The sequence below is a fragment of the Chelonoidis abingdonii genome, chromosome 3, assembly GCF_003597395.2.
Source record: "Chelonoidis abingdonii isolate Lonesome George chromosome 3, CheloAbing_2.0, whole genome shotgun sequence".
NCBI classification, from domain to species: Eukaryota; Metazoa; Chordata; order Testudines; family Testudinidae; genus Chelonoidis; species Chelonoidis abingdonii.
In genome coordinates, this window is record NC_133771.1 from 737,035 (window position 1) to 764,774 (window position 27,740).

The following is a 27,740-nucleotide window of genomic DNA, read 5'->3' on the forward strand; positions in this document are numbered from 1 at the left end:
GGTCACAACATGGGTTCTCTGGTGGAGGGTAGGGAGCACACGGGGGCAAGCGGGTCACACAGGCAAGGTCCCTGGCGGGAGGGAGAGTGGTCAAGCACAGCAGGGGACAGACAGGGCTCACACACTAGTGGTCTCTGGGGTGAAGAAAGGGGGCACACAGGGGGCAGAGGGTTTACAACATCAGGTTTCCTGGGGGGCACACCAGGGAGCAGAGGGGGTACACAAGGGTCCCTGAGGAGGAGAGAGGAGGGGAGCACACATGGGGCAGAGGGTTCACAAAACAGGGTCCTGCGGGCGAGGGCAGCAACAGGCAAGGGGCACCACGTGTCCTAGGGGGTGAGGGAAAGAGGAGAAGCAAAGAGGGGGGCAGGGTCACAACACGAGGTAGTGTCCTGTGGGGAAGGGAGAGGCAGACCAGTGACAGAGGGTCACCACAGGCTGTGAGAGAAGGGGGAGGATGAGAAGGCCAGCCACAGCAAGGCAGAGGGTCATTACACATCGGAGTTCACTCTAGGAGGGACAAATAGAGGGCCAGCACACAGATGCGGAGAGGGGTATACACACGAGTGGGTCTGGGGATCCCAATTGAACGTGTGGGGAGCACACATGGGCAGAGGGTCACACCAGTGGTCCTCTGGGGAGGGGAGCACACCGGGCGAGGGTCACAAAACAAGGTCCTGGGAGGAGGGTGGAGTGCAGCACACAGGGTCGAAGGTGTCACACACAGGGGCTCCTGGGAGGGGGGGGAGCACACAAGGAGGCAGGGGAGGTCACACACGGAGTCCCTGGGGGACACACACATGTGTGCAGAAGTTTCACCCGGGTCCTCGGGGGGTGAGGGGAGCAAACAGGGGCACAGGGTCACACAGAGAGGGTCCTTGGAGGGAGGGTCACTTGGCTCTAACTGTTTCAGTGAGATGTGCTGGCATTTGGAATGGTGGGTGTCGACCAGGCTGTATGGTGGGGCAGGCGCCTAGAAGGTTGGGTGAGGCAGCCTACATCTCAGGTCCCTGGGGGAAGGGGGGGCAGCACACAGGGGCAGAGGGGTCAACAACAGGGTTAGTGGGGGGAGGGAGAGGGGAGCACACGGGGGGGAGGGGGTCACAGAGAGGGTCTCTGATGGAGGGGGGAGGGGAGCACACAGCGGGGGAGGAAGGGGTCCACAAAACAGGTCCCTGGGGGGAGTGAGTGGAGACACAGGGGCCAGGGGGGTCACACACATGGTCCCTGGGGGTTGAGGTGATTGAGGGGAGCATACAGCGTGCGAGGGGGTCACCAACAGGGATCTCTGGGTGGGAAGTGGGAGGAGTCGGGGCAGCACACAGGGCAGGGGTCACACAGCGGTCCAGCGGGGAGGTCAAGAGGGCAGCACGACAGGACAGAGGGGTCACACCACAGTGTCTTCTGGGTGCAGAGGGGGAGGGGGAGCCACAGAGGGGAGAGGGGTGCACAGCACAGGGTTCCTGGCGGGGGGGAGGGGAGCACACAGGCGTCACAGGGGTTTCACACAGAGAGTCCCTGTGGAGTCACACAGAGGGTCCCTGGGGGAGGGTAGGGCGCCAACAGGGGCAGATAGGGTCACACACAGTAGTCCCTGGGAGGGAGGGAGGGGAGCACTAAGGGGCATTAGGGGTCACCAGAGGCTTGAGGGAACGGTGGGAGGGGAGCGGAACACAGGGGCAGAGGGGTTCACACACATGTCCCTGGGGCGAGGTGAGAGAGGCGGCCACCGGGGCTGAGGGGTAACACACAGGGTCCCTGGGGGAAGGGAGGGGAGCACAACAGGTGGGCAGAGGGGATTAACACGAGGGTCTCTGTGAGCGTGGACGGGTGGTGGGGAAGGGGGCACACAGGGGAGCCGAGGGGTCTAGCACACATCCGTCCTGGGGCGAAAGGGTGGCAGAGGGCAGCGACACAGGGTGAGGGGTCACACCACGGGTCTCTGGGGGGAGGAGGGCAGCACACAGGGGGAAGAGGGGTCACACACAAGTCTCACCTGTGGGAGAGCGCCATGAGGGGAGCACACAGGGCAGAAGGTGTCAATCACAGGGTCACAGGTGTTGGGCAGAGAGGTTCGGTCCCTGTGGGGGCAGGTGAGGCAGTCAACAGGGCGAGGGGCACAAAGGGTCGCCTGAGGGGCCGCGGGGTTTTCACAACGGGTCACAGGGGGTCACACACCCGGGTCCCTGGGTGGGAGGTTCGAGCGCGGCAGCACACAGACTGGCCAGGGGTCACACCACTGGGTCCTGGAGGGAGGGCGGGGGAAGCAACAGGGGGGGACGAGGCGGTCACACAACAGGGCCTGGGGGGCTCCACACACAGGGACAGAGGGGTCATCACATGGGGGCAGATGGGGTCACACACAGGGTCTGTGGGGAGGGCAGGGGCCGCGTGGCGCAGACAGGTTCCCCGGAGGGACAGGGTGCACTTGGTTGGGAGCGATGCTAGGCCTCAGGAGCCCGGGGGTCCAGATTTCGCAGCCCGCTGCCCGCCCACGCAGTCTTCAGAGACGCCCCCTCTGGCCCATTCATGGCCAGTTACTGCCACAAGCTACGAACCCAAGCTGCAAAATCAAGCCACGAACTCAAGCTATGTCCAGGACTGGTAACTATGCAGCAGCTGCAGAACATCTGATGGATGTGTGTGTGTGTGTGAGTGTAGGTATTAGGTATAATGTGTGTGTATAAGGATTAAGATATTAGTTATTGGTCATAAATCAAATTATCATAATAAATGTGGCATCTTTGTCTTGCCCCCTGAAAAGATCTTGTGTAGTTTTGTCTGTACAACACTTTTCCAGCTTAGCAATTGCTGGAGGTGCCAATGAGGTGGGGCCATTTGAAAGCAAATGAAGGCTGGGATCCTGCCCTTGACAGTGTCCGGTTGCTTCAGTGGTACCAAGAGACTTTTAGTCTTTCATCTGAAATGTGAGCCGCTGATCAAACACATTGGGTATGTGCCATTTCCTGATGCATGAAAATCTGCAAGGGTTCAGGGACCACATAAAAGCTTTCCCCTTTCCATGAGAAATCTCTGACTCATCAGGTCTCCAGTCTGCTCTTTGGTGGGTCTCTCTGGTTTGGGAAGTTTATCAGCCTTTCATTGAAGCCCTGTGCCAGGGCTTTCTCCAAAAAGCTGGAATTAATCAGGTATCAACCAAACACAGTTTCCCTCTGGATTGTGAACTGCACCCTCTCCAGTATATTTATTCCCAGGAGCACCCACAAAATGCTGGGAATTTTCCAAACGTGCAGAAAGCTGCAAGTCCTGTGCTGCCTGGATGAGCTCACGCTCAGAGGGCTCATAGGGAGACTGGGAGCCAAGTTGCCTTACTATGCTGTAAAAGGTATGGATTCTGCTGCAGCGGTCAGGATTGCCTCCTGACCCTCAAGCTAGTCAGGTCAAGTGTCTCTATAGCAGGCCCCAAGCCGCACCTGTGCCAGCTCTCCCATGGCCACAGCGATTCAAGGGACATGGTATCCTGAATGCAAAAACAGCCGGTGGGCCCTGGCAGCAGGGAAACAGGAGCCTATGGCCAGGTCCCCAGAGGTGCACGTGAGGGGAGGGGGCACATATACAGTCCCCAAGGGGGCGAGTGATACACACAGTGCGAAGGGGCATACAAGGACCCTCAGGGGGACACACACAGGGTCATGGGGGCAGAGGATGCACATGGCCCCTGGGGGGCACATGGGGCATGAGGAGCACACAGGGTCTCCGGGAGAAGGTGAGGGGAGCACATAGGGTCCTCGGGGGTGGGAGGGCACGTGGGGTGAAGGGGCCCCACACAGGGGCCCGGGGTCGGGGGCTGAAACGTGGGGCGGGCGCGACACGGTCCCCGACACTCGGACACGCCCTTTCCCGGCCGCCCTCGTAAGCCCTTGCGCTGACACCTGGCCTCCGGCCCGCGCTCCGTTGGCCGCATCTGTCCTCGGCGTCTTCATTGGCAGCTATCGTCCGGCCGCTCGCGTGCTTTCCTCCCAGTGTAGACTCTTATGGTCTGTGCGCTTCCGCCGCTCGGTTCCGGTCGGTGACTCCGTGTGCGCCTCGGTTTCCTTGTGCTACCGCTCGCTCGCCGCCTGCCCTCGCTCTTCGCGCTCCCTCGCCCGGCCACCGCGCAGGGCCGGCCCCACGGCGGAGGCGGCCGCACCATGGGCAAGCCTACCTGTCCCAGCCCCACATCGTTGAGAGGCTCAGGGACGGCGCCCGGGCTGGGCCGCCGCGCCGTCTGCATCTCGGCTCCGCGCCTATACAGGTCTGTGCGGGTCTCCATGGAGGTGAGGGGGCGCGCGGACCCTGGCGGTCTGGGAGGGAAGAGGAGATGGGGGGCGGCGCGGGACCCTGCGTGAGGGGTGGAGAGATGGGGGGGCGGCGCGGGACCTGTCGGAAGCGAGGGAGTGAGATGGGGGGAGCGGCGCGGGACCCCTGGACGGGGGGATGGAATGGGGGCGCCGCGGGACCCTGGGCGGGCGGAGGGAAGGAGATTTGGGCGGAGGGAAGGCAGATGGGGGGGCGGCGCGGACCCGGCCGGGGAGGGAGAGGAGAGGAGATCTGGGATGGGGCGCGGGACGCGCTTGAGGTGCGGGGGGGAGAGGAGAGGAGAACTGGGGGCGGCGCGGGACCCTGCCGGGGAGGGAGGGGAGAGGCAGAGGAGATGGGGACGGGTGCGGGCCGCGGGACCCTGAAGCGGGGGAAGAGAGGAGAGGCAGATGGGGGGCGCGCGGGACCCTGGGGGGGAAGGGGAGGGGAAGAGGAGATGGGGGGCGGCGCGGGACCCTGGGCGGGGGAGGGACGAGGAGATGGGGGGGCGGTGCGGGACCCTTAACTGCTTCTTGGTACATTTAATGCTCTCTCCCCATAAGCCTCCTCAGACTGATAGTGAAACATCCCCAGGGTTCTACTGTGTCTTTCCCTCTCACGTCCTTTTGCAGAGCTAGAGGGTTTCCGCTTGTCTCAGCATCCGTAGCACACTTTCTCCAGCCTGGGGCATGTGTGTGGCTCATCTCTGAAATCCCTGCCAAGCCCTCAGCTGGGGACCTGGTGGCACAGTGCCATCACCACTACAATGAAGGGATATTTATTCACTCTGTTTTCTCTTTGTTTTCATTAATGCCATATGTAAATCACATGGAAGCAAACTCTCCTACTAAGGATTCAACACCCCTACCACTGTGGTTAAGGGCTGAGAACTTCCAGGCCATGTTTCAGTCCTCCAAGGAGTCTCCTGGCAAAAGTGCCAAGACACAACTTTCCTGATACTTCCATAGAAATAAACAAAGTTTTTTGCAGTGGAGATTCTCCTTTCTAGTCTCTCTGCTCTACCATAAAAATAAAGATGCAGTAAAGGAAGGACCCATGCCAAATTCAAGTTCCTCTGGCATTTCCTGGTTTTCGAGTATTTAACTGTGCACTTACTATCAGCCTAACATAGGGTTTAATCTGCTGTGCCAGTGTTAACGTGCCTGTCCCGGAGCTCTTGGCCCAGCCCAACAGAACTCCCCCAGTGGCATTCAGATAACCATCACAACATGTTGGATGCATTGGATCAGCCTATTTCCTCACTTCCTTCCCTCCACCTTCCATTCTGGAATTGGAAGGGGAGCAGAGCACGGGGAGCTGCCCATTCCTCCTGGCTCCCCAGCCTCTAAGGTTAGAAAAGACAGCGGATTGGTGCTGAGAAATGATCATCACCTGCATGGAAACCCCAGCCTCCCCTGCTTGCCCACTGAGAACTGGCAGGACTCCTGGTGGGAGAGGGCCTGACAAGAGTCTGACAGAGACAGAATGCTCTGTCTCTTTCAGACTGTGCACCAGCTGCTGCTGCCCACTCAACCTCCCTTCCCCCCAGGCTGGGAACTCAGAGTTGGGACTTGGCCTCAGTTAACAGCTTGATGTTTTCTCAAAAACTCTGGGTGTTCTCTGTGAGCACACCTTATCTTTGCCATTGTTTGATTTCCTGTAAGTGTCTCCTTCCCAGGCTTCTGCCACTGAGGTCTTAGCAGTCAGCTAGGAGAATACGCAGTAAGTGAACTGAGGAGCTATTTCCCTCCCTCTCCATGGCCTACTGTTGTTACACGGGTCACCTGTTCCCCTTGTGCTTGGGCAGTGCTCTGTGCAGGTCAGTGTTGCTGTTTTGTTGGTGGTTATTTGCACTTTCCTCGGGCACTAACTTCGTGCCACCTCTCATCTTGGCTGTGGAGGTTTGGTTTTGGTTTTTGGCTTCTTCAAAATCTGTTAAATTAGGCTGAGTACTGGGGAAAAAGGAGTCAGTGAACACTATCGCTAGTGAATTTTCCTGTGGAGCTTCTCTGATGAGGTACGTCTCAGTGTCAGCACGAGAGTCACTTAAACAGAGCCATCCCCAAGTATCTAGCAAAGAACAAAGCACCTGTGCTGAGAGCACTTAAGAGACTTCAAGGCATTTCACACAAACACACCCTGCAGGCTGAGCACCAGCCAGAGAACTGTTAGTGTGAAAGGCACATTCTGTGCTTCAAATTCAGCCCAAGTCACTGCCAGCTGCTGTTCCTGGCCCATGTCTGGGGAGAGGAAGGAATTTGGTCATGAACCCTTGTCTGCTGCTCTGTGATGTTCTGCTCTGTATAGGTGATTGTCCCATGCTTGTTACGTCAGTATCTGAGTGCGTATAGATAAAGGCCGGAAAGAATTTCATTTTTGTGTCAAACAGTCCCGTTGGAGGGCCACCCTTTCTGCTGGCTCACCTGAGAGGTTCCGTCGGCAGCTGGAGAATGAGCAGGATTCTGACACCAGTGCCATGGCAAAGACGCCTGCTGGGAGGTGGGATTTCCGTGACACTATTTCTGATTCGCTCCAATGCACCGAGAACAGTGGGGGACAATGTCAGTTCTAGACTCCTCAGCCTACCCTTCAGCTCATTTGAGACCAGCACGCCGTTACCCAGCCACATGGGGCAGAGTCCATGTGGGGCGTGCCCAGGAAAGGCTTGGCACACCCACGCTAGAAAGAGGGGAAAGGCCTCTAGCCCAGGTGTGCAGAGATCCCCTACAAAGGCCTGGGGAGTGTGGTGGTGCTGCTGTACCGCTTCCTGCTCTCAGCAGTCAGAGGGACACTCTCTCTCCTGTCAGGTATGACTGGAGCAGGTGACGCACCAGTGTGCATGGATCTGGGCTGCTTATGAACTGGGGAAAGGAGCCGAGCAGTGGGAGGGGCCACAGACTCCCTGTTTGACTTTGGCCGAGTCCTTTGGGGCTTGTCTACATGGGGAAACTTACCGGCATAACTACCACTCATTCTCCTGGTGTGCTATGGTGATATAGTCGTGCCAGTACATTTCCTTGTGTAGATAAGCACTCGGTCTCCCTGGGCCTCCGTTCCCATCTGTACAATGGGGCTAGTAGCCCCATCCTGCCACACAAGGGGGTGTGGGGATAAAGACACTCAGATGGTACAGTGACAGGAGCCTGGATGGATAGAGCTGGAGTCTGGCTCCAGACTGGCAGAATCCCAAGTTACCATTTTAAAGAGCGCTCAGTCTGGAGGAGTGCAGAGGTTGCTGTGCACAGCAAGAGGCAGAAGAGTTGCATGCCCCTTCCGGGAGGAGCGAGCTGCTCTGGTGAGCTGTAGATGGAGCGTGTGCTGTGGGTCTGGGAGCGTCTTGGGGGGTCTCAGGAGTGTGAAATTCACCCCCCTGCCTGCTGTAGTTGCGCTGACCCACTCTCTGGGGCATACATAGGTAGGTCAGTGAAGGACTGCTTCCATCAGCCTAGATACCATCACTAAGGGAGGTGGAGTTCCTGCGACAGCAACACCCCTTCTGTCACTGGAAGAAGCATCTGCGCTATAGTGGCATGTGGCTGTGCTACTGTAGCAGCTGCTTCTTACTGTTCGTGCCTTCTGGTTTTGTGAGAACAGCGTGTGAGTGGGAAATCTCCAGATGTGAAATGTGAGTGTGTCTGTGCTGCTACTGTATTTCCCTGCCCCTGAGCACTGTTCATGCCAGGTCAGCCACTGGGAGCCAGTGCAACCCCAACACTCTGACTTGGTGCTGTCGCTTTCAGGATGCGCACAACTGTATTCCTGAGCTGGACGGTGAGACGGCTATGTTCTCTGTCTACGATGGACACGGAGGTAACTGCTCCTCTCGCTCTTTCCAGGGAATTGTGCTTGGGCAGCTTCTCACAGGGGACTGCTCTGGTCTGCTGCAATGGCTGCCCCTTCAGGGCAAACCCCTCTGGCTGTAAAAACCCTGCTTCTTCTTGAAGTGTTCGCTGGGACAAAGTGCAGACTGAGGCTGCCAATGGCTGTGTGGGACTGTGGGAAGATGGGCACTGGGTTGGCACAGTGGGAGCTGGACAACCTCCCTCTGGTGGGAGTTGGGCTTGAAGGGTCCACAGGAGGCATTCCAGGACTGAGGCTGTTTTTCCAGCTGGGCAGGGGAGCAGTTTGAGGGGCACCACTTTGAGGTGTGCACGTGCATAAGAACATGAGAATGGCCGTACTGGGTCAGACCAAAGGTCCATCCAGCCCAGTATCCTGTCTACCAACAGTGGCCAGTACCAGGTGCCCCAGTGGGAGTGAACCTAACAAGGTAATGGATTCACAGTGATCTCTCTCCTGATATCCATCTCACCTCTGACAAACAGAGGTTAGGACCCATTTCCTTACCCTTCCTGGCTAAAGCCATTGATGGACTTACCTCCATGAATTTATCCATTCTCTTTTAAACCTCTTATATCCTAGCCTTCAACAACTCTAGGGCAAGGAGTTCCAAAGTTGACTGTGCTGAGAAAGAACTTCCTGTTATTTGTTTTTAACCCTGCCTGCCATTAATTTCATTTGTGCCCTAGTTCTTTATTATGGGAACAAGTAATAACTTTTCCTTATCCACTTTCTCCACACCACTCATTGATTTATAGACCTCTATCATGTCCCCCTTAGTCTCTCTTTTCCAAGCTGAAGAGTCCTAGCCTCTTTAATCTTTCCTCATTGGACCTCTCCAAACCCCTAATCATTTTAGTTGCCCTTCTCTGAACTTTTCTATGCAGTTATCTCTTTTTGAATGAGGACCAATCTGTACAACAGTATTCGAGATGTGGGCGTACCATGGATTTATATAAGGGCAATAATAATCTCAGTCTTACTCTATCCCTTCTTTTAATGATTCCTAACATCCTGTTGCTTTTTTGACCACCTCTGCACACTGCGTGGACATTCTTCAGAGAATATTCAGGAATGCACCTTTTCAAATGTCTTCTTTCTGAATGTAGTTTGGGTACGTACATAAATTGTGGCCCCATCATTATTGTAGGTAATAAGCCAAGTCTTGGATTAGTTGTTTTCCACCAAGATGAGAATTTATATGTAGATAAATGTAAAGTAATGCATTGCATTTGGTTGCCAATCATATTTTGTGGATCTTTGGGGGTGGTAAGTTCTTCAACAGTCTGCCTCTTTAGGTTGCTTTAACTATCTTTTGACGTCGTGTTTGAGTCATTATCTCAAACAACTTTACGCACCTTCCCCTGCGCCCCAAGCTCACTGTTCACCCTTTCTTCCAGGATCAGATGAATATAATTGACATGGCGATGGTCCTATGGTCCGACCACTGTGGGAACTACACATCTAGTGTACGCGACCTCTCATTCTGAGAATTTACCATTAATTCCTACCCTGTGTTCCTTCTTTAACCATTTCAATCCATAAAGGACTTTCCTCTCTACCATGACGCTTAATTCTAGTACTAGAGTCCTTGGTGAGTGGACTTGTTCTAAAGGCTTCTGGAAATCTAAGTAATATCTAGTTCCACTTTTGGTCCACATAGTTTGTTGATCTCTCCTTCAAAGAACTCAAGTAATTATATTAGTGAACGCCACTGATTACCCCTTTAGAGAAACCATGTTGACTTTTGCCCAACAATTTATGTTCTTCTGTGTCTCTGACAATTTTATTCTTTACTGTTGTTTCAATAATTTGCCCAGTACCGACGTTAGACTTACTGGTCTGTAATTGCTGGGACCACCTCTAGAGCTCTTTTTAAATATTGGCATTACATTAGCTATCTTCCAGTCATTGGGTACAGAAGCTGATTTAAAGGACAGGTTACAAACCATAGTTAGTAGTTCCGTAATTTCACATTTGAGTTCTTTCAGAACTCTTGAGTGAATGCCATCTGGTCCTGGTGACTTGTTACTGTTAAGTTTATCAATTAATTCCAAAACCTCCTCTAGTGACACTTCAATCTGTGACAATTCCTCAGATTTGTCACTTACAAAAGCCAGCTCAGGGCTGGGAATCTCCCTAACATCCTCATCTGTGAAGACTGAAGCAAAGAATCCATTCAGTTTCTCCGCAATGACTTTATCGTCTTTAAGCGCTCCTTTTGTATCTCGATCATTGAGGAGCCCCATGGTTGTTTAGCAGGCTTCCTTCTTCTGATGTACTTAAAAACATTTTGTTATTACTGTTGGAGTTTTTGGCTAGCTGTTCTTCAAACTCCTTTTTGGCTTTTCTTATTACATTTTTACGCTTAATTTGGGAGTGTTTATGTTCCTATTTACCTCACTAGGATTTTACTTCCTCTTTTAAAAGATGCCTTTTTATCTCCCACTGCTTCTTTTACATGGTTGTTAAGCCACAGTGGCTCTTTTTTTAGTACTTTTACTGTGTTTTTTAATTTGGGGTATACATTGAAGTTGGGCCTCTATTATAGTGTCTTTAAAAAGCGCCCATGCAGCTTGCAGGGATTTCACTTTAGTCACTGTACCTTTTAATTTCTGTTTAAATAACCCCCTCATTTTTGTATGGTTCCACTTTCTGAAGTTAAATACCACAGTGTTGGGCTGTCGAGGTGTTCTTCCCACCACAGGGATGTTAAAAGTTATTATATTATGGTCACTATTTCTAAGTGGTCCTGTTATAGTTACCTCTTGGACCAGCTCCTGCACTCCACTCAGGACTAAATCTAGAGTTGCCTCTTCCCTTGTGGGTTCCCGTACCAGCTGCTCCAAGAAGCAGTCATTTAAGGTATTGCGAAATTCTGTCTCTGCATTTCATCCTGAGGTGACATGTTCCCAGTCAATATGGGGATAATTTAAATCCCCCACTATTTTTGAGTTTTTAATTTTATTAGACTCTCTAATCTCCTATAGCATTTCATCATCACTATCACTATCACTGTCCTGGTCAGGTCATTGATAATAGATCCCTAATGTTATATTCTTATTAGAGCATGTAATTACTGTCCATAGAGATTCTATGGAACATGTGGATTCACTTAAGATTTTGACTTCATTTGAGTCTACATTTTCTTTCACATATAGTGCCACTCCCCCCCGCCACCCCAACCTGTTCTGTCCTTCCTATATATTTTGTACCCCGGAATGATTGTGTCCCATTGATTGCTCTCAGTCCACCAGGTTTCTGTGATGCCTATTATACCAATATCCTCCTTTATCACAAGGCACTCTAATTCATCCATTTTATTATCTAGACTTCTAGCATTTGTGTACAAGCACTTTAAAAACTTGTCCCTGTTTATTTGTCTTCTCTTTTCTAATGTGTCGGATTCTTTTTTACGTGAACGTTTCTTCATACACAGAGCAGGTCCTCGAGGAATGGGCACTTCCAGTTCTGCAGTGAGGGGATGACTTGGGGTTTGCAAGCTGCTCAGGGGGGCTCTGCAGTTGATGGCCTTGATCCTGCTTTAGTTTGTAGACTTTGGCTGAAGGTCCTTGCCTTGATGCTGCTGCCCGTGCCCCGCTTCCCACATCAGAATGAAGCCTGTGTCCATAGAGACCAAGAGTGTTTTTAATGTATAAGGGGGGTGTCACTCAGAGGCTTGCTGTGTGAAAGGGGTCACCAGTGCAAAACGTGAAGAACCACTGAGCTAGTCCCTTCCCCTCCGCACGCCCAGCTAAGCCGTACTAGATACATGGGCCACAGTCTCCATGGAACTAAGCTTTCTGTAAATGCCTGGGTAGATGGATTTTGTCCAGGGTCAGTTTCCAATCAAAATGCATGTATACTGTGGCTGCAGACTCCACCTCTGTACAGAAACATGGCCTGTCACCTCTGCTTGCGGTGTAACCAATACAGTGACATCCACTTGAGCCTGCAGACAATAACATTTATTTGCCCCTCCCCCTTCCCATCGTATCTGAGCAGCTCGCATCTTGCAACGGCCCTGCCAGGTAAGACAGAGTTGTTATCCTCTGGCTGGTAGGGGGCGGAACAGAGACGGATCAAGGACTTTTTGGAAGTGTCTTTGAGTTCAGGTGGTGTTTGGGTGCTGGGCACATCTGTCCAAAGTCACGTGCTGTCTGCCTGGCCAAGGTCACCATGGAATCTTAACTGCAAGCCTGCCCTGCCTCTTGCTGCTGCGTCCCAGCAGGGTGCTCACTTTGAAACCGAACCCTGGAATTCTCAACCTCCCCATGAATTGTGTCATTGAGTTTCATGTTGTTAGTAGTATTGGCTTGTGTTGCCATAGCAGCTACGAGCCTCCATCACGGCCAGCACCCCTGTGCTAGGCGCTTTAGACATAGGACAAAAAGATGACTCCTGCCCCAAAGAACTTACAGCTGAAGTCAGGCCAAAAGGTACCTGGCCAGATGGGGCTGCAAGTGAACAGAGAGACAGCATTAGTGAGCCTGAGGGGCAGGGGTCTCTGCACACCCGCAGCCTAGCGGCTGTCAGTTTTTTGGAAGGTTCATGGCAGCAGAGGTGTTGAAAGAGGCGAATGAGGCGCTTTGTGGGTGTTTGCAGGGAGCTCCTCTCAAGCTTTGTGGGTGGCAGGGGAGAAGGCTTGAAAATGTACCAAGGAGGCAGCTGAGGCTGGCACCATGGGCCAGTTGGAGGCAGGAGTCAGCCTTTCACTAATGAATGAGAGAGGACGGTTGGTGGGGACAGAGCATGAAGGGCCTTGAGAGTGAGGACAGCTTATGTTAGGTACAGTAGAGAAGGTTTGGGGGGGCAGTGAAGGGATGCAAGGAGAGGGGTGACATAGAGCACTCCGGCTAGGACAGTGATCTTTGCAGCGGCATTCTGAATGAGTCTGAGCGAGACAAGACTGTATTTGTCAAAGCTGGAGAGGAGAAAAGGGTGTTGTAGTATTGAGATTGGAGCGCAGATGAGATTCATCCTAGACCAGTCTGAGGTGATGCTGCTGAGTTGGAGGAAGCAGCAAGAGGAGATGGAAATAGCTGCAGTCCCTTGGATTAAGGGGGTACAGCCACTAGCAGTTATTGATGTTCACAATTTAGGATGATTTGGGACCTGCAACTCATGTTCACCTGATAAAACATTTGAGTTTGGTTGGCCGAATAAGCCCAGTATGCCTCTCCGTGGTCCCGCCTCCTTGTCTCTCCAGGTCCTACCAGGGTGTTTTAGAGGGACTCCCTCCTCCACTGTTCTCCTAGGTTAGGAACCAGAGATTTATAGAGAATAAAGGTAGGAGAAACCTCTGAGATCATTTCTCTGACCTCTGGTGTAGCATGTGCCGTAGTAATCCTCATATTGATTCCTATTTGAACTGGAGCAGAGCTTTTAGGAAACTATCCAGTCTTGATTTAAAAATTGCCAGAGATGGAGGATAAGTTGTGCCAGTGTTTAGTTGCCCTCCATGGTTTTTGTTGTTGTTTTTTAAAAAATTAGTTGCATCTTATTTCTGGTCTGAATTTGTCCAGCTTCAGCTTCCAGACACTGGGACGTTACACCTTTGCCTGCTAGATTGAAGACTCCCTCCGATATCAAATAGCTGTTCCCCATGTATGTACGTATAGACTGGGATCAAGTCACCGCTTAACCTTTCCTTTTTTAACAAAAATGTTGTGGTGCTAAGTCAAACACCTCACAGTAATCTAAGTCTGCTACATCAACACTATGACCTTTATCAGCCAAATGTGTCATTTCATCAAAAATAGCGTGTTAGTTTGACAGGATCTATTTTCCATAAGCCTATGTTGATTTGCATTAATTATATTATGTAAGAACTGCCGTGCAGTGTCAGACCATGGTCCCTCTAGCACAGTAGCCTGTCTCTGACAGTTGTCCATACTGGAGCTTCGTGGGAGTGCACATAACAAAGTAGTTAGTGATCCATTCTGTCTTCCCCTGTCGGCTTCTGGCAATCAGAACTTTAGGGTTGCCCCAAGGGTTGGGTTGTGTCCCTGGCCATCTTGGCTAATAGCCATTGATAGACCTGTCCTCCATAAACTTCGCTATTTATTTTTTTGAGCCCTGTTCTACTTTGGCCATCACAACATCCCTGGCAATGAGTTCCACAGGTGAATTGTGCAATGTGTGAAAAGGTACTTCCTCTTGTTTTGTATTCATCTTGCTACCTGTTAATTTTATTGGGTGACTCCTGGTTTTTATATTGTGGAAAAGGGTAAATAACACTTCATTATTCACTCTCTCCACACCAGGCATGATTTTCTAGATCTCTTGCATATCCCCTCTTAGTCGTCTCTTTTCCAAGCTGAACAGCCCTAATCTTTTTAGTCTCTCCTCATATAGAAGCCCTTTCATATACGTAATTATCTTTGTTCCCCTTTTCTGAACCTTTTCTAGTTCCATTATATCCTTTCTGAGATGGGGTAACCAGAACTGGACACAGTATTCAAGGTGTGGATTTGCCATGTACTTACTATGGGGCATTTTGATAATTTCTGTCTTAGTTTCTATCACTTTCCTAATGGCTCCTACCATTCTGTTAACCTTTTTGACTGCTGATGCACAGTGAGCTGAAGTTTTCAGAGAACTATTCACTGTGACTCCAAGATCTTTCTTGAGCGATAACAGTTAATTTGGAGCCCATCATGTGTTACTTTGCACTTATCAATGTTGAATTTCATCTTCTCAAATTTTCCTGCTCAATCACCCAGTTTTGAGAGATTCCCCCTGGAACTTTTCGTAGTCAGCTTTGAACTTAACTATCTCGAGTAACTTTGTATCATCTGCAAACTTTTCCTCTTCACAGTTCACTCTTTCTTCCAGATCAGCAATTAATTTGTTAAACAGCACAGGTCTTTGTACAGATCCTTGGGGGATCCCGCTGTTTATCTCTATGCATTGTAACAACTGACCATTTATTCCTACCTTTTGTTCCCTGTCTTTTAACAAGTTACTGATCCATGAGAGGACCTTCCCTCTAATCCCATGACAGTTTAGGCTCTGGTTACACTACAGCTTAAGTCAACATAAGTTATGTTGTTCATGGGTGTGAATTAGCCACCCTCCTGAGCGCCATAACTTATGCCGGTGTGGACAGTGCTGTGTCGGCGGGAGAGCTTCTTGCAGGGGCTGGAGTAGTTAAGCCAACAGGAGAGCTCTCTGGAGTGGTGTAGCTGCATCAGTGCTCTCTTGTGTACCCATAGCATAAGTTTCCTTAAAAGTGTGTGTTTGAGAGACCTTGTCAAACTCTTTCTGAAAGTCCAGGTACGCTCTAACCACTGGATCACTCTTGGGCACATGCTTGTTGACCCCCTCAAAGAATTCTAATAGATTGATGAGGCATGATTTCCCTTTAGAAAAGCTGTGTTGATTCTTCCCCAATAAACTATGTTTAACTCGGTATTTGATAATTCTGTTCTTTACTATGATTTCTGCTAGTTTGTGGAGTCCTGAAGTTAGGCTCACTGGCCTGTAACCACTGGCCGGGATTGCCTCTGGAGCCCATTTTAAAAATCAGCATTACATTCTAGTCAAGTGGTGCACTGTCCTTTAATGCTTTATAAATTGAGTCCTGTATCAGCTGTTCCGTTGTTCTGGCCAGGACTGATGTCTGTCTGATAGGCCTTTGGTTATCTGGGACATCCTGTTCACCCTTTTAAAGTCGCCACCCCAAGGTGGTCACTGTCTGGGTCACTGTTGTTGATCCCTTTCCCCCATACTATCTTCTAGCTCAATGGTTACAGCACTCACCGGGGATGTGGGAGGGCCAGGCTCCAATCCTCACTCTGAAACAGACTTGAAATGGGGCTGCCGATTCTCTCTGCCACTCAGGGTGAATATGGTCTGACCGGATGGGTCTGTATCACCCAACCTCTGAGGCATCCTTTTAGCCAAAGCGGTTTTCACAGGGTTTCCATTCCTTGCCGGTTGTCCTGTTCTCCCCTCCCTCCAGACACGTTTGAAAGAGCTTTGTGTTTGCCATTCATTCCTTACTTCCCCTAACAGCGCCATCACCTTGGGGGGACCCTGCAATCCCCCTTTGTCTGCATTCTCGCTGCCCTTCTCCTTTCCCTGCATTCTTGGCATGTTCTTGTTTGGCTGCTTCCCCCTTCTCCATTCCCAGGGTGGTTCCTTCTCCCACTCAGATCTCTGGCCCTTTCTTTCCAGGCCAGAGGGGTTGCTCCTCAGCTCTCCCATCAGAGCTTTTCACTGGGCTGCTTCCCTGCCCCGCTGTGCATTCTGCCAAGTCCCATTGGATGAGCTGACTCCAGGAGTTAGTGGTCACTGCTGCCATGTCAGTGCCATCTTCTCTTGGGGGGGCCCACCTGTCGTCTGAACCATGGCCCTGTGGTCTGCCTGGCTGCACTGGTTACCCAGGCACCCCCAAGGAGGAATCGTGGTGTCAAGCAGCCTACAGCTGGTTCAGGAGTGAAATAATCTGTATGCTTATGGGCAGGCTGTGGTTCTGTTACACGTAACTCAGAGAATTTCTCCTCCTTCCATGTCTGGCCCTGTGGCTTGCTTCTCTTATCGTCACCTCCTGCATTTCTTTCCTTCCTCTCCTAGTAGGACTCCGCTCTGCCCATTAGGACCACAGTCTCCCTCGTTAATTGTAGCATCTCTTTTTCTCTTGCACTGGGGCAGGTGCTCTTGTATGTGAACACTCACTGGCTGCCCCCTGTGTGCTGGAAACATGGCACCTCCCAGATTATCTGCATTGAGCAGAAGCCCCCTTTCCCCTTCTGCAATATCAAAGCTTGGCTGTCCAGGTGGGACTGGCCTGAGAACAGTGGAGTTCCTTGGAACCTGGCCAGCCCCCAATGAAGGGTGAAAAGCCTTGGAGATTTGCTGGGGTCCCAGGGCTTGTCATACTGATGGTGTCTCCAGTGGCAGCAGCAAGTCCTCCCACCTCGGTGGTGCAGCTCCTTGGGAAGTGGAGGCCCTGCGCCAAGCCCCGAGATCTCCCACTAGCGACCTCTCCTTTGCAGTTGGTTGCTGTCTCCTCCTCCTGCACTGACCTCCGTCCTGTCTGGAGGCCCCAGGTTTCCCTCGGGGCTGTCACAGCTCAGCTCGCTCTGTGCCCAGGGCCACTGGGAGGAGCAGGATTTTCAAGCAGCCTCTGCTCTCTTTCAGGGGCAGAGGTTGCCCTGTATTGTGCTAAGTATCTCCCGGAGATAATCAAGGACCAGAAGGCGTACAAGGAAGGCAAACTACAGAAGGTAAGAGCCTGGCACTGCAGTGGATAAGTGTCGGTATCCAGGTAGGAGAACAGGCCTCTCTGGGCATCTAGTCCCCACCCAGATCCCGGTGTCATCTGGGATTGCCCAGCCCCTCCCTAGGAGGCTGTCCCAAGGACTGGTTATTCTCCCAGGGAAGCTTTCTTCCTTTCTCCACCTTGGGTCTTCTGCTCACTAGCTGTTGGCCTTGTTGTTTAACTGTTCCACCTCCCTCCTTTAGCTCCCTTGAAGTTACTGAGAGGCCATGCTCATTTCTGGCTCATCCTTTGTATTCGCTGCAGAGAGTCCCCCTCTCTGCTCTCCATATCCCCACAGAGCTACCCTGGTTTTCAGTCTCCTCCTGGATCAATGCAGGAATTGGACTGATGGGCAGCAGTGTAGGTGAGAGAAATGCAGCCCCTTGAGACTCTCAGTGATGGCAGAGTGGAGCTTTTGGAGAAGAGGCATTAGGCGGCACGTCCTGAGCGCAAGCCAGTCTGGCAAAGCCAGTGGCCTATAGGAATGAGGGGTTGTTCTCATGCTGACCCTTCCCAGTGCCATCCCGTCTGCCCCATGCGCTCTCTGGCAAACCTGGCCAGTCACCTCAGTGATTCTCCTGAAGGGGCTGGGGACGTGATGGGATCCCAGTGCTGCTGAGAGAGGGCAGGAGGGCGGGCACTCCCCTGAACAGCATGCAGCCCCTGTGGTGTCTGTTTGTCCGTAGGCCCTGGAGGATGCCTTCCTGGCCATCGATGCCAAGCTGACCACAGAGGAGGTGATTAAGGAGCTCGCTCAGATCGCTGGGCGGCCCCAGGATGACGACGAGGAGAAGGAGAAAGTGGCTGATGAAGATGATGGTAAGTGAAGCATGTGCCCAGCCAGTATCTGAGGCTGAGCACTGAGGCGCTGGCCGCCAGCCATGGCGGTGGGGTGGGCAGGGCAGTGACTGCTAGGGAAGGATTTACTCTTTAAAGGAGCCAGTTAAACAAAGTGCAGCTGGAGCTAACTTAGTGCTCTCCTCGAGGCGCCTCCCGGGCTGGCATGGCGGAGTCGGAGCTGTTTTGGCAAGCTTGCTCGTTTAACTGACACACGCCTTCTGTGGGCCCCTCCCTTGGGCCTATCTGCAGCAGGTGCTCTGCTCCAGCCAAGGGTTCGAGCTTTCTGGGCCATGGCAATACGGGTCTGAGCTGAGATGTGGTGTCAGTGAAATGGGCATCAGTGTCCCAATCTTGCAGCTCCAGGGTGTGGTGGGTCATGGACGGATGGACAAGTGGTGGGACGGAGGTGGACTAAAGCCCCCCAGGTGACTGGCCCAAGACTCTGCCTTTTTCATTCAAAGAAGCAGATGTGCTTTACCACCTGGGCATGTCTGTCAGGGCAAGGAGCAAAGCCCCAGACAGGAAACCAGAATGACTCACTGCCAGCCTTCGAGTGAACGTAAAGGGGCACCCGCACTGGATCCTGGCATTTTTCTGCAAGTGCTGGGGACACCCGGGTTCTTAAACCTGGGGGGGAAGCCCTTTAGTTTGCTCTCTGCATCTGGCAGCACTCTGGGTAGAGTCATTTCACTTCCCATCTTTGAGCTGACTAGTAAAGTTATAACTAGCAAAACGGCAGCTTCAGGGAAGCAGCAAGATTTCCCTTTGAACTGCTGGCCCCGATTTGGTGTTTGGGAAGGGTGTGTCTTAGCGTCTCACGTTTCCCCATGGCCCCAGCGCCTGCTTCTCAGGTGGGTGAGCGACCTGTGCCAGAGCCGTGCGGAGCGACTTGGCCCTCGAGAAGCTTAGCCTTTCCCGTTTGTGGTGTCTGACCTGTGCAAGAAAACAGACCAGCCAGTGTCCCAGCACTCAGCATCACCACAGACCTTCAAACAAAACCCAAACGCTTGACCAGCATCAGCTGTTCCCACTTGCAAGCTCACCCCCAGCACCTCAAGCTGAGCTTCCATTGGTGAATTCTTCCTTGGTGGCCACTGTGTCAGCGACCATCACCTGGCTTAGCAGCTGGGAGCTGGCTGCTGTGTGTCCATAGAGCCCAGTGTGTGAGCTGTGCCTATCAGCTGTGTCAGTGTGATGGTTGCCCTCCCGACTGCTTGGTCTGGGAGCTGGGTGGGGGCAGCTGTCTCCCTTGTGTGTGCATGGAATGCCCAGCCCAGTGCGGGCACTGCTGGAACACCAGGCATCTCTTGGCTAGTGCAGCTTGGAGCCAAACCTGTGCTGCTGCTGCCACCCCACAGGCGGCATTTCCTGCTCTGACTTCCCCTTTCTCTTGCAGTTGACAACGAGGAAGCGGCTCTTCTGCACGAAGAAGCCACAATGACCATAGAGGAGCTGCTGACTCGCTATGGACAGAACTGCATCAAGAACCTCAGAAACAAGCCACTCCCTCCAGCTGGGGAGATGGGCCACGAGCATGAGGGGGAGGCGAGCGTGAATGGAGAAAGCAGCCCGGGGGAGCTGGCCGAGCACAGAGAGAGGAAGAATGGGAAGCCAGATGACAAGGCCACGGGCATTTCCTCCACCTCCCACAGAGCTGACTCTGGGAACAACAGCTGTGCTGCAAAGCAGGCCGAAGTGGGGAGGGGCGAAGAGACGGTCACTTCCTCCACGGGGGAGGCAGGACCCTCCTGCTCCTCCACTGGAAAGCCCCAGGGCACGACCAAGTCCAAATTTTTTGAAGACAGCGAGGATGAGTCAGATGAGGGAGAAGAGGAGGAGGACAGTGAGGTAGGCGCCAGAGCTTGGAGGCAGCTGCCCTTCCTGGGGGTGGGGAATGACTTTCTCTCTCTCTCTCTCTCTCTCCACATTCTTTAAGGGTTGTGAGAGCATCGGGCCACCCCAGGCCTGCCGTCAAGGTGGGATTTACGGGCTGATGCCTGTGTCCGCACCACCTCTCAGCGGGCCTGTGGAAGGAGGGTGCTGCAGACGCTGTGGTCTGGCCAGTGCATGAGCTGGGAGCTGCTACCTGCTGCCCAGCTCATATGCACCAGACAGAGAGAGACGACCTGCTGGGTCATCGGCTCCCCCTTGCTGAGCTCATCTTGTCCATCCTCCCGGAGGGGCTTGTGCCCTCGGAGCCGGGCACTCCTGCTCTCTCATGGCATGTCTTGTTTCCGTAGGAGTGCAGTGAAGATGAAGATGGCTACAGCAGTGAGGAGGCAGAGAATGAAGAGGATGAAGATGACACAGAAGAGGCTGAGGAGGATGAGGACGAAGAGGAAGAGATGATGTTACCAGGCATGGAGGGGAAAGAGGAGGTGCACATCCCATTTCTGCCTTCTCTTTGTTAGTCCTGTGCTGGGGAGCACCCGTGGGTCACTTGGGAGCCAGAGAATGCCCCTTGGCCATGGAGGCTGTGTGCAGCCCATGGATTTTCTACACATCTTTCCTGCAGTGGAGCATGTAGCCTGAAGCAGGTGTCTTCCCATCTGGAGGCGGTGGAGGGTTTGGAATGGGGCCTGGGCTGTGGGGCAGCAGGGGAGATGCTGCAAAGGGGGACTCCACTGCTAGCTTATCTGGTCGGACGTACTGCAGAACAGCACGGCAATTCCTCAGGATCAGCCAGCCCAGCTGTGTGTCTCACCTGCACACAACCAACGCTAGTAATTAGCAGCTCTCCAGCCAGCCAGCCGGCTGAGGACGGCATTGGCAGCTGGGCGGGAGCTGCAGCTAGGTGCAGTGAAATGGAGACTGCAGAAGCCTCCATCCTTGCCACTATAATGCAGTGCAGTCCCTGCTTGGGGCAGGCTGAGGCTGGAGTTGGGGCAGGAGAGGACAGCTGCAGGCCATGCTATTGAGCTCACTGGTGGTCCTAGGTGTTAAATCTGAGGTGGCCCACTCCTGGGAAAACGTACCCATGCTCTGTTCCTTTTGCACCCCTTCCCTCGCCTCCTGCGGTGGCCCCCTCTTTGGGCCCTGCACCTTGAAAGGCGAGGTCTGGTACAGCCGATGTTCTGTAAGAGCTCCTGGGCTGGTTTGTACCATCTCTCCCCGAATAGCTACTTTAGGGCTAGGGGCATTATGTATCTGGGAAGAAGTCTCACCAAACCCATTGCCTCTCAGCCTGGCTCTGACAGCGGGACGACTGCCGTGGTAGCCCTTATCCGGGGGAAACAGCTGATTGTAGCTAATGCTGGAGACTCTCGCTGCGTGGTGTCGGAGGGTGGCAAAGCTGTGGACATGTCCTATGACCACAAGCCGGAGGATGAGTTGGAGCTGGCTAGGATAAAGAACGCCGGCGGCAAGGTCACCATGGATGGGAGAGTGAATGGGGGTCTCAACCTCTCCAGGGCAATCGGTGAGTGAATCCAGGAGGCCGGCCAGGACACCCTACAGCCGGGAGGATGGCACGTGTACACAGACCGCCTGCTTCACGGTGGGTTTGTGAGTGATGGATGATTTAGGTGGGGCCCAAGGCATGGTAGGTGTCAGCCAGGAGTGGTGAGAAAAGCAAACGATACTGGGATGTATAAGGCATGAGGTGGTATATTCCCTAATTAGTAGTGTGGGCTCATCTGAACACCATTTGGGGTTCTCATCACCTTCCTAAACAGGATGTTGCACAGCTAGAGGGGTTAGAGAAGGGCAGCAAGAACGGTCAAGGACTTGGCGAAATCTCTTCTGTGCAGAGGGCTTTGTCCTCATGCAAAGGAGATGGATGAGGAGGGACGTGATTAAATTTTCTAAAGCAATGCATGGTCGAGAGAAAGGAAGATCAGCAGTGTCTGTTTAAATGATGGAGACTCTCAAAAGGCACAAGGGGTCTGTGGAACTCTGTCCCATGACATAGCTGAGGCTAAGAGCCTAGCGGGATTCAGCGAGAAGTTAGATGTTTCTCTAGGAATGGGGAATATCTGGAATTATCAGAGGAAATACTAACCCTCAAACCAGAGTTCTGAACTGGCCATGAACCCTCTTGCCCCAGAGCATGAGCCTCTAACTACTGGAGCTGGGGGAACCTTCCCCTGGGGCAGGCTGCCTGATCACTGCACCTTCCCCTGAAGCAGCTGGCGCTGGCCCCCGTCGGAGATAGGACACTGGACTAAATGGATGCTGGTCTGGTCCGCATGAGCAGTGTCTGTATTTGTGCTCCTAAAAGCACAAGCGGTGGGGAGATGTGTGGCTGGGCTGGGGACACGCTGTTTTGGTGTTCTCGCACTTCTTCAGTGTTGTAGCAGTTAAGTGCCAGGCTCTGCTGAGCTGGCCTCATGCTCCAGCTCAAACACAGACCTCAGTCTGCGACAGGTGGGGGGTCGTCCCCTCCTGCCTGTGGGAGTGCTGTCCTGGGCTCTCAGGCAGCCCCTTCCCAGCAGTCAGCTGGAGGAGACTGTGCCGGCACTGACCTTCCCCTCTCTTGCCAGGTGACCACTTCTACAAACGGAACAAGGACCTGCCCCCGGAAGAGCAGATGATCTCGGCCTTACCCGACATCAAGGTGCTGACAATAAAAGAGGAACACGACTTCATGGTTATCGCATGCGATGGAATCTGGTGAGCACCAGAGGATCAGAAGCCCCTATGGGATGGATCCTGCCCCAGCCTTAGCACGGGGCAGCAGGCCAGGCGCATATCCCTGTGACACCTCAGTAAGGGTTAGGGGCCTCTGGGATAGCTCATCAAAGAGTCCGAGGCAGGCTGTCCTCAGTGAGGTGCCATTCCCTGGGCAGAGGAAGGCACAGCGCGCTCCACGATGCCCATGGCCCCTGAACGAGGGGATCTCCTTTAACATCTGTCTTGGTGTGCACCCTGCCCCTCCCATTCAGCGAGCCAGTGCTCTCCGCCATAGCACAGCAGAATCAGGCCTCCCTGCCGTCAGCTGCAGGGCACTCTTCCCTTGCCCTGCCAGCCACTCTGACCCATCACCCGCTCTGCTGGAAGGAATGTGATGAGCAGCCAGGAAGTGGTGGATTTCATCCAGGCCAAGATCAGCCAGAAGGATGAGAACGGGGACCTGAGGCCTCTCTCATCCATAGTAGAAGAGGTAAGCAGCCTGATTCCAGCTGCCCTTTCCTGGATGGGCTTCCTCAGATCGCTGGGCATTTGCATGCTCGCTGGGCATTGACTCCCTGTGGGGAGAGTTACTGGGGCCCGCTCATTGCTGGATGGTGACGAAATCCATACGGACCCAACAACTTTATCTGCCTCCTAGTTTCAAAGGGGTGGCCGTGTTAGTCTGTATCAGCCAAAACTACGAGGAGTCCTGCTGGCACTTTAGAGCCTAACAAATTTATTTGGGCATAAGCTTTTGTGGGCTATAACGCACTTCATCAGATACATGGAGTGAAAAATACAGTAGGCAGGTATAAATATACTGCACATGAAAAATGGGAGTTGCCTTACCGAGAGGTCGGTACTAACGAGGCCAATTCAATCAGGGTGGATGTGGCCCATTCCCAACAGATGACAAGAAGGTGTATCAACAGAGGGGGAAAAGAAATTTTTGTAGTGACCCAGCCACTTTAATCAGGCCTAATTTGATGGTGTCCGGTTTGTAAATTAATTCCAGTTCTGCAGTTTCTCATTGAAGTCTGTGTTTGAAGTTTTTTTGTTGAAGAATGGCCACTTTTAAGTCTGTTGTTGAGTGTCCAAGGAGATTTTTGAGAATGAGCCACATCCACCCTGATTGAATTGGCCTCGTTAGCACTGACCCCCCCACTTGGTAAGGCAACTCCCATCTTTTCATGTGCTGTATATATATCTGCTACAGTATTTTTCACTGCACGCAGCTGATGAAGTGGGTTCTAGCCCACGAAAGCGTATGCCCAAACAAATTTGTTAGTTTCTAAGGGGCCGCAGACTGCTCATTGTTTTTGCCTTCCTAGTGTTATTCTGAACAGCCAGCAGGTGGCAGTGCTGAGCAGCACAAGGCCCTGCCACCAGAGGTGGTCAGCACATCAGGATATTTGAGGGGTGCCCCCCAACACATACTAATAATGAACAGGGGGCCCCCTGGCGGTGTTCCGGGTGCTAAGCAATTGCTTGGTCTGCTCATGCCTGTCGCTGGCTCTGCCTGCCGGCCTCCCAAGGCACAGAGCACTGCCTTAAGCTGTCCCGTTCCCTCACCTGGGAGGAGCTGGAGCCTGGGGCTGGCCCCGGAGCCAGGAGTCAGCCAGCGAGCGAGCAGCTACCTTGGACTGCTCGGCTGCGTATGAGGTTGGCGTCCCACTGGCTGCTCCCCGTGTGCTGTTAACTCTGTCCTGTTCCCTCTCAGCTCCTGGATCAGTGCTTGGCTCCCGACACCTCAGGGGACGGCACCGGCTGCGATAACATGACGTGCATCATTATCTGCTTCAACCCACGCTCCACACAAGCCCACACCGACAGTGGCAAACGGAAACTGGCAGCGGCAGAGGCCCAGGCAGCGAGGGAGGAGAACGGCAGTGACAGCAGCAAGAAGGCCAAGCGGGACTAACAGGCCCGGCACAGAGACTTGTCGTGCACTCCCCAGACTTGTTTCCTAAACAAGCTGAACTCGAGACTCCAAAGTCTCATCCTTTCTTTTTTTTTAGCCTTAGCAGAGGCCTCGTTTGTCTGTGTCCTGGACAAGGGTGGGGTGGGTTAGCAGGGCATGTTGTTCATTTGTAACCATTCCAAAGAGTGAGCCAACAGCAGAGCTGCCGAGTGGGGCTGGTTTCAGCTCCGCGGACACGGGAGCCCTGGCGGAGGTGAGTAGCACGTTCGTGTTTAGAGGATGGACATCCCAAGATTGTCTCCATGTAGGTGTTGCCATTTTTGTGCCTGTGACTATTCTGTTTGGAGGGGAAGAACTTTTTCACTTGTTGAGGTTTTTTAATCTGTGCCCCCTTTATTTAAGGCCCGTTCTCCTTTTATTTGTGGAACAATCTGGATTGGGTGCCACCGTTGCACCTCGCTTTGTTGTACACTTTCAATCAATACTTTTTCAAACTAAAAGCCCAAAAAACTTAGCCGCACCTTTGTCCTTGGCTCTTTCGCAGGAGGTGGGGCGGGAAGCGGGGAGAACCGAGTCCGTCTGTTTAATCTTTTAACCCTTTACAGGTTACGAGACCTTAGGAGACAGTGAGGAGCTGATTGTGTAGTGGGGTCCCCAACCCACTGTTGCCTTTCCTGTTGCACCTTGCTCCTGGTCTGCAGGCTCCCTCCCACGACACCGCAGAGAGCTGGCAGTGCTGTGGCAGGATGCCTTGGGGATGTGTAGAAATGGGCAGTAGGGAAAAACCTCCTGAGCTCATTTGTCTTTACTGAGTCCCTGATTTGAACCCTGGGTCCAAGAGGCAAGACTGACACCCAACCACCTCAGGCCCTACCCAGCTCTCCTCTTCCTTTCAGGGTGACGGCCACACGATGCGGTGGGTGGGTGCCAGCGCTGCACCCATCTCTGGCAGCTTGTGTGGTTTGCGCTGAGGGGCACCAGAGAAGCAAAGCGCCTGAGTTGGAAACTCAGCTGCTCCTTGTTCCCTCTCTGTGCCCTTCGTCCCCCCTGGGCCTTCTGCGTGGATCAGGATTGGGGGCAGAGCGAGGGGAAGGACTGATGGCTGAGTTTCGTACAGGCCGTTGCTGACAGGGGCTGTGGAGATGTTGGATCATCCAGTCTAGTTCCCTGCAGTCCCTCCCCAGGGCTCTTGGCCCATGGAAACGTTCACTGCTCAGGAGGAGCCGGCATTGCCCCCGAGCCCAGCGTAGCTGTGCTCCCTCCAGCTGCCACTGATCCATGCTGCCCAGATCATCAGTCCTGCTCAATCCCGCCCCTCAGCCCGTGAACGGCCTTTGTGCATCCCAGCTCCCTCCACCACCTCATTACCCTTCTGCCTGTGAAAGGACCAGAATGGAACTTGTTCCAGGCGCGGACAGAGTATACAGAGGGCCTGTTCTCTGGCTGCTGCTGGACAGGAGGCCTCTGAACTTGCAGCTAAAAATTCCACTGGCCTTTTTGCAGCTGACTCATAGATACACAGATCATTGAGGCCAGAGGAGACCATTATGATTGTCTAATCTGATCTCTTGCATTCCTCAGGCCTGAGCACCTCACCCAGTGATTCCTGCAACAAGCCCAGAATTTCTGGGGGAGCTGAGCAGATCTCTTTGAAAGAGACGTTCCGTCTTGCAGCTCCAAGAGATGGAGACTCCACTGATTCCTGGTGTAGGTCAGTGGTCCATCACCCTCACTGGTAAAAGTAAATGGAGCCTGATTTCCAGTTTTAATTTGTCTGACTTCAGCGTCCAGCCATTGGTTCTTGTTCTGCCTTTCTCTGCTTGATTGAAGAGCTCATTAGTACCAGTATTTTCTCCTTAGACAACGTAATCAAGTCTCCTCTCAATCTTCGTTTTGATAAGTTAACCAGGTTGAGCTCTTCCAGTCTCACTGTAAGGCATTTTCTCCAGCCCTTGGATAATTTGTCTCTCTTCTCTGCACCCTCTGATTTTTCAACCTACTTTTTAAAATGTGGACCCCAGAACTGGTGCAGTATTCCAGTACTGGCCTCACCAATGCCACATACAGTGGAAACATCACCTTCCTCCTCAAAGTCACTACTTGCCTGTGTGTACATCCAAGGATCGGATTAGGCCTTTTCCCCCGGTGCATCACGCTGGGAGCTCATATTGAATTGCTTGCTTGCTGTGACACCTAAATCCTTTTCAGATCCCTGTTTTCCAGGATCCAGTCCCCGTTCTGTACGTCTGGCCTGCGTTTCTTGTCCCTAGATTGTGTTGTATTAAAATGCATTTTGTTGGAATGGGCTCAGTTTATCAAATGATCCAGTCACTCTGTGACGGCCCTGTCTCATCGTCCTTCACCACTCTGCGTAGCTTTGTGTCGCTGCAGTGGTTTCCATAGTTACTTCCAGATCACGGATGGAAATGTTAAACAGCATCAGAACTAGTACGGATCTCAGTGGAACTCCACTAGGAACACTTCATTCCATGCCAGTTCTTAATCTGCGAGAACACAGGAACGGCCGTACTGGGTCAGTGCCAAGTACTTCAGAGGGAGTGAACTGGACCAGGACAATTATCAAGCGATCCCGGCCTGTCATCCACTCTCACTTTCTGACAGTCAGAGGCCTAAGGACACCCAGAGCATGAGGTTGTGTCCTTGACCATCTTGGCAATACCCATTGATGGATCCGTCCTCCATGAACTTTTTTTAAACCCAGTTACACTTTTGGCCTTCACAACATCCCCTGGCTTTGAGTCCATGGGCTGACTGTGCATTGTGTGAAAAATACTTCCTTTTGTTTGTTTTAAATCTACTACCTGTTAATTTCATTTGGTGACCCCTAGTTCTTGTGTTATGTCACGGGTAAATAACAGTTTTCATTTCACTTTCTCCACACAGTCATGATTTTATAGACCTCAATCATATCCCCTTAGCCGTCTCTTTTCCGAACTGAAT

General features: G+C 52.7%; 1 protein-coding gene across 1 annotated transcript; it reads left to right on the forward strand.

Moving 5' to 3' along the window:
• The first annotated feature begins 3,987 nt into the window (after nucleotides 1-3,987).
• PPM1G (protein phosphatase, Mg2+/Mn2+ dependent 1G) lies at nucleotides 3,988-25,293 on the forward strand. Its single transcript, XM_032775206.2, has 10 exons — nucleotides 3,988-4,277; nucleotides 8,040-8,109; nucleotides 17,287-17,372; nucleotides 18,094-18,226; nucleotides 19,644-20,095; nucleotides 20,488-20,625; nucleotides 21,431-21,665; nucleotides 22,729-22,858; nucleotides 23,246-23,348; nucleotides 24,579-25,293. Exons 1-10 carry the CDS (start codon nucleotides 4,152-4,154, stop codon nucleotides 24,777-24,779), a joined length of 1,674 nt encoding a protein of 557 aa, XP_032631097.1. The 5' UTR covers nucleotides 3,988-4,151; the 3' UTR covers nucleotides 24,780-25,293.
• The last annotated feature ends 2,447 nt before the right edge of the window (nucleotides 25,294-27,740 follow it).